The sequence below is a fragment of the Pongo abelii genome, chromosome 16 (genome assembly GCF_028885655.2).
Source record: "Pongo abelii isolate AG06213 chromosome 16, NHGRI_mPonAbe1-v2.0_pri, whole genome shotgun sequence".
Lineage (NCBI taxonomy): Eukaryota > Metazoa > Chordata > Mammalia > Primates > Hominidae > Pongo > Pongo abelii.
Genome location: NC_072001.2, coordinates 95824768 through 95831261, shown reverse-complemented (window position 1 = coordinate 95831261; position 6494 = coordinate 95824768). Strand labels below are relative to the sequence as shown.

The 6494-nt window shown below is 49.8% G+C and overlaps 1 protein-coding gene across 1 annotated transcript; it reads right to left on the bottom strand.

Moving 5' to 3' along the window:
* Positions 1–2622: 2622 nt before the first annotated feature.
* On the bottom strand, positions 2623–5388 carry LOC129050055 (putative uncharacterized protein UNQ6190/PRO20217). Its single transcript, XM_054531332.2, has 3 exons — positions 5256–5388; positions 2862–3224; positions 2623–2757 (listed from the first exon to the last, which is right to left on the bottom strand). Exons 1-3 carry the CDS (start codon positions 5386–5388, stop codon positions 2690–2692), a joined length of 564 nt encoding a protein of 187 aa, XP_054387307.1. The 3' UTR covers positions 2623–2689.
* Positions 5389–6494: the final 1106 nt, after the last annotated feature.

Below are 6494 nucleotides of genomic sequence, written 5' to 3'. Positions count from 1 at the left end.
GGCTGGTCCTGGGTGATGGCTGGGACCCCTCCTTGTCTGCCAGCTGGAACAAATATAGGTGGCCATTCCATGTGGTTTCTCAGCATAGACTAGCTTGGGCTTCCTCACAGCATGGCAGCTGGGCTCCAAAAGTGAGTGTCCCACGAGATAGGAAGTAGAAGCTGCCGGCATCTTAAGACCTTTGACATGGTCATAGTGGTAATTTCTGATGTATTCTACTGGTCAAGGACTAACAAAGCCCAGATTCAACACTGACCCACCTCTTGATTAGAAGAATGGTAAAGAATTTTGGGGTTCTGTTCAAAAACCTTCACAGTTCCTTAGGTGATAGTGTAGCTCCATGGTTAGGAGATCAGGGTGTGAACTCAGACTGCTTGGGTTCACATCTCACTTCCATTTTTACTGGCCATGTGATCTCAAGCAAGTTCATTGTTGTAGAAACAATTGTTGCACACCAATCTCCATTTCTGTTCTCTTCTTCCTGGGAATACCAATAGACTATTTCCCTGCCCCTTACACCTACGTGGGGCCAACAGACTAAGCTGGCAGGCTCTGAGCAGAAGTGCCACATGCCACCTCTGGCTGAGGTGGGTAAGAGCTCTGGATTTTCTTAGTCTCTTCTCCCTCACCTGTAGCTAGAAGCAGGGCATCCAACAGCAGACACAGGTGTAGGCAGTGGAGGAGTCACAATATGGAAGGGGCCTGGCTCCCTGAGTGACCCTAGAGTAAGTCCTTTCTCTCATGCTCCTGCCACCAGGATGTGGGGGAGATGTAAACTTTGTGTTGAGCCATGAGGTTTTGGGGGTTGTTTGTTACAGTAGTTAGCCTATGCTGACTAATACATTATCTAACCTCTCTGAACCTGTTTTGTTATCTGTAAAGTGGGGGTATTAGCTGTGGCTACATTTAAGTGCCCCACAAGTTAAGTGAAATAATTTGATGCACAGTGCCCAGCACATAGTAAGTACCCCAATGAGTGTTAGCTATTGTTAGAAGTGAATGCGAATGCCAGTTAGGAGAGGGTGGCAGGTTTGCTTCAGTAATGGTAGGGCTGTCATGATCATCACCATTGCTGGAATGGCACCTGCTATATACTGAGCACCTGCTTGGGCCAGACTCTGTCCTAGGGATGCTACACTTTTGTTCCTTTTAGTCCTCTGAGGCAGGTATTATTAACCTTGAGGAGGAGCTGAGAGTCCTGGGGCCCAGAACTGCTGCTGAAGCTGTCTCAAGTCACACCGGGCTCTCCAACCTCAGAGCCTGACTCCTTTTACTGCAGCGATGATACCCTTGCATTTTTGGAAATGTGACTTTAAAAAAAAGTGTCATCCATAGGCTTTCCTTCTTACTGGGGAAGAGCTGTGTCTTTCTTTTTTTTTTTTAAATCGATTTTTTACCATATTTTATTTTTTATTATTTTTACACACGGGGTCTCAATCTATCGCCCAGGCTGGAATGCAGTGATGTGATCATAGCTCACTGCAGCCTCCAACTCCTGGGTTTGTGTCTTCCTTATTGAGACTTTCTCTACTTCAAGTTGTAAGGATCTGCTTTTATAACTTAATATTTTGGCTTACAGCTTGGCCCCAAGCGTGGAAGGCTCCAGCTTCCTTCCCCGTCCCAGGATCCTATTACTTCTTTGTTCTGTTTGAACTCTGCAGACTCTAAGTGAAGTGAGTCGGTGGAAAACCTGGCCGGATCTCAAGAACACACCCTGCGTCTGAGTCCCATGAATCTCCCCGCAGCTTAAGGCCTCCCGTGAGCAGAGCGGATAACGTAAAGCCCTCTCAAAGACACTCATAACTAGAAGTGGGACTGTAGCTCCAAAGTGGCTTTTTTTTTTTTTCCTTTCCCCTGTGTAACTTGCTGGAAACACTTAGTATTTCTTTATTTCTTCGTGGAATAAAAAAAGATTTGTTTGTAATTCCATGAGAATTAGAAAGCCTTGTCTCAACTTCTGAGTTGGTACTTGACATTCAGATACTGCATTTACTAGAGGAAGCACTTTTGCTAGATTAACCAATGATTGATTTTTCTTCACAATTTCGTGTTAATTTGCTCCCTCTTTGAGATGTCAATTTTGGTTTTAGCAACATAGCCCACCCCATAGATCGGCAGATCTGTGAGTGTGGATTCAGTTGTTAGCATCATGGGGCAGGGGTCCCTGGACTGCATGTGCCTTTATATTAATTGACCAGACTTGCAGTTATATTAATTCTTCTTGTGGTTGTTTAAATTGTGGCCACTTGCACCTTACTTGCTGAGTCAAGACAGCAGGGTTTATATAAACGAGTTTATAATATGTTTGGCTTATCCTACTCCTCGTCTGGCTCTGATAAAATTTTAAACATTCATTTTTCTTTCTTTCTGTCTCCCAAGGCGTTTCTCTCTAAAAGGCAAGACGTTAGACTAAAACCAACTTCTATGCTTAAGATTATCCTTGAAATATTTACGAATATGTTCAGGAAACAAAGCCTTGCTTATTATGTGCTAGAACAATGGGTAAACTTTGCTTTCTTGTAGAGAAGAAAATGTTTTCTTCAATAAGACATTAAACAGTATTTTTGTACTTGAAAAATCATGTTATTAGAGACCTAAAAGATCCGCATTTTGTGGCTGTTTAAGAAAGCTACACAAGATGGCGCCAGAGAGCCGGAGTGGAGAGGGATGCGCGCCCCGCGCGAAAAGCTCAGCGCCAAAGGGGCGCCCGGGGCGGGCAGGCGCTTGTACCGGTTCGGCGGCGGGGCGGCGGGGCGGCGGGGCGGCGGGGCGGCGGGGCGGCGGGGCGGCGGGGCGGCGGGGCGGCGGGGCGGCGGGGCGGCGGGGCGGCGGGGCGGCGGGGCGGCGGGGCGGCGGGGCAGGGGCGCTTTGCCCATCCTCACAGCTTCCGCGGTCTCCGGGCAACCTTTTCACCAGCTTCGCACAGACTTTCCGCCCGGCACCGTCCTTGGGTCCTCGGGGTCTCTGGAGCGGCCTGGAGGAGCCGCTGGAAAAGAAAGGCGGAGAAAGCAGCGGCGGAGGCGGAGGCTCCCTCAGGCCCCCTCTGAAGCAGGGCGCCCGGCCGAGCCTCTGAGGAAAGCGCGCGCGGGACGCGGATGGATCTCGGCCTCCAGGGGCCGCGGGAAGGGAGAGGCGGAGGGCGAGGGGAAGCGGAGCTCCCGCCGGACTCCGGCCATTCCTCAGCGGTCCACGGCAGCTGGCGTTTTTCTTTGATCCCCAGAGTTCTCAATGAAAGAATGGAGAAAGTGGCTTAAAAAATTGTGGTTGAATACACATAACAGAAAATTCACCATCTTAACCAGTTCGGTGGCATGGAGTGCACTCAGCCGTTGCGTGTATGGGCGAATGTCGCCACTGTTCCTCTCCAGAACGCTTCATCAAAGGGGACGAAACTCCGCGTCCATGAAATGATAACTCCCGCTCCCCTCACCCCGCCCTCCCGGCCCTGGCAGCCAGCGTGCTCTTTCTGTCTGGAGGAATCTAACCACTCTCCGCACCCCATGGAAGCGGAATGCCACGGTCCCATTTGTCCTTTTGTGATGGACTGACTTCACTTAGCATCATGGCCTCAAGGCTCATTCCTGCTGTAGCCTGTGCCAGAATTGCCTGCCTTTTAATAACCTTGAATCGTATTCCTGTGTGTGTGTATATATATCACCACATTTTGCCACTTTTACGTATAGACCACATATCTTCCTTCCTTTTTTAAAAAAATTATTTTTTATTTCAATAGTTTTTGGGGTACAGGTGGCCTTCGGTTGTGTGGATACATTCTTCTTCTTTTTCTTTTTGGGCTGAGTCTTGCTCTGTCGCCCAGGCTGGAGTGCAGTGGCAGGATCTCGGCTCACTGCAATCTTCCCCTCCTGAGTTCAAGCGATCCTCCTGCCTCAGTCTCCCGAGTAGCTGGGACTACAGGCACCTGCCATCACGCCCGGCTAATTTTTGTATTTTTAGTAGAGATGGGGTTTCACCATGTTAGCCAGGCTGGTCTTGAACTCCTGACCTCAGGTGATCCACCTGCCTCTGCCTCCCAAAGTGCTAGGATTACAGGAGTGAGCCACCGTGCCCAGCCATGTGGATACATTCTTCAGCCTTGATTTCTGAGATTTTAGTGCACCTGTTACTCAAGCAGTGTATGCCGTACCCAATGTGTAGTCTTTTATACCTCACCCCCCGACCCAGCCTTCCCCTGCAAGTCCCCAGAGTCCATTATATCACTCTTATGCCTTTGCCTACTCATAGCTTACCTTCCACTTTTAAGTGAGAACATACGGTATTTGGTTTTCCATTCCTGAGTTACTTCACTTAGAATAATGGCCTCCAGCTCCATCCAAGTTGCCGCAAAAGACATTATTTCGTTCCTTTTTATGGCTGAGTAGTGTTCCATGGTGTATATATGCTACATTTTCTTTACCCACTTGCTTAGACCACATTTTAAAAATCCGTTAATCTGTTTAAGGATATTTCGGTTGCTTCTACCTTTTGGCTATTTCAAAAACTATTGAAAGTAAAAATAAATATATATATTTTTAAAATAAACATTTAAAAATTTGACTCCCTGCTTTTAATTATTTTAGTCATATACTCAGAAGTGGAATTTATGTTTAATTTTTTGAGGAACCACCATACTTTTTCCCATAGCAGTACACAAGGGTTTTAATTTCTCCACATCCTTGTTGACATTTTTTATTTTCTGATTAAAAAAATTAGAGCCATCCTAATGGGTATGAAGTGATTGTGGTGGGGTTTGATGTGCATTTCCTGGAGAAATTGGTATTTATTTATTTATTGTTTAGGCCACATTTATTTACTGTTTAGCTCCCTAGTCAGGAGCCTGTGCAGCGTGGCCCAGTGGTTAGGAGCGTGGTATCTGATGTGTGACGGGCCTGAGGGAGAGTGCCAGTGAGAGGTGACAGCGTGCTGGCAGCTCTTGCAGCCCTCGCTCGCTCTCAGCGCCTCCTCTGCCTGGGCTCCCACTTTGGCAGCACTTGAGGAGCCCTTCAGCCCACCGCTGCACTGTGGGAGCCCCTTTCTGGGCTGGCCAAGGCTGGAGCCGGCTCCCTCAGCTTGCAGGGAGGTGTGGAGAGAGACGCGCAGGCGGAACCGGGGCTGCGCGCGGTGCTTGCGGGCCAGCGCGAGTTCCGGGTGGGCGTGGGCTGGGCGGGCCCTGCACTCGGAGGGCCGACCGGCCCACAAGCCCCAGGCAGTGAGGGGCTTAGCACCTGGGCCAGCAGCTGCTGTGCTCGACTTCTCGCCTGCCTCCCCGCGGAGCAGGGCTGGGGACCTGCAGCCCGCCAAGCCTGAGCCTCCTCTCCCCGCCGTGGGCTCCTGCGCAGCCCGAGCCTCCCCTACGAGCGTCGCCCCCTGCTTCAAAGCGCCCAGTCCCATCGACCACCCAAGGGCTGAGAAGTGCGGGTGCACGGCGTGGGACTGGCAGGCAGCTCCACCTGAGGCCCGGGTGTGGGATCCACGGGGTGAAGCCAGCTGGGCTCCTGAGTCTGGTGGGGACTTGGAGAACCTTTATGTCTAGCTAAGGGATTGTAAATACACCAACTGGCGCTCTGTATCTAGCTCAAGGTTTGTAAACACACCAATCAGTACCCTGTGTCTAGCTCAGGGTTTGTGAATGCACCAATCACACTCTGTATCTAGCTAATCTAGTGGGGAGATGGAGAACTTTTGTGTCTAGCTCAGGGATATGTAAAGGCAGCAATCAGCACCCTGTCAAAACGGACCAATCAGCTCTCTGTAAAATGGACCAATCAGCAGGATGTGGGTGGGGCCAGATAAGAATAAAAGCAGGTTGCCCCAGCCAGCGGTGGTAACCTGCTGGGGTTTCCTTCCACGCTTGGAAGGTTTAATTTCGCTCTTTGTAATAAATCTTGCTGATGCTTGCTTATTGGGTCTGCACTACCTTTATGAGCTGTAACACTCACCACGAAGGTCTTCAGCTTTACTCTTGAAGCCAGCGAGACCGTGAACCCACCCGGAGGAACGGAGAACTTCAGATGCGCCACCTTAAGAGCTATAACACTCGCCACAAAGTCTGTAGCTTCACTCCTGAAGCCAGTGAGACCACTAAGCCGCCGGAAGGTATAAAACTCTCAACACATCCGAACGATAGAAGGAGCAAAGTCTGGACACGCCGCCTTTAAGAACTGTAACACTCGCCGCGAGGGTCCGTGGCTTCATTCTTGAAATCAGTGAGACCAAGAACCCACCAATTGCGGACGCACCAGTGCCCTGGTGATCTGTCAATACCAGTGAGTCACAGCTGCCCTAGATCTCAATGTCTTTATGTGTCGGTTGGGGTTCATAGTAATTCCTTCCACCTGGGTGGGTTAGAGGAAGACATGAACTAAGGCATGTAAAGCTCTCAGCACAGTTGCCGGCACACAGTAAATACTCAAAACCGGTATCGGTGTATACAAAACCTCAATGCAGAAATCAGTGGACCAGGGAGGTGCTTATGGCTATGTGGCTGCAGAGGGCCT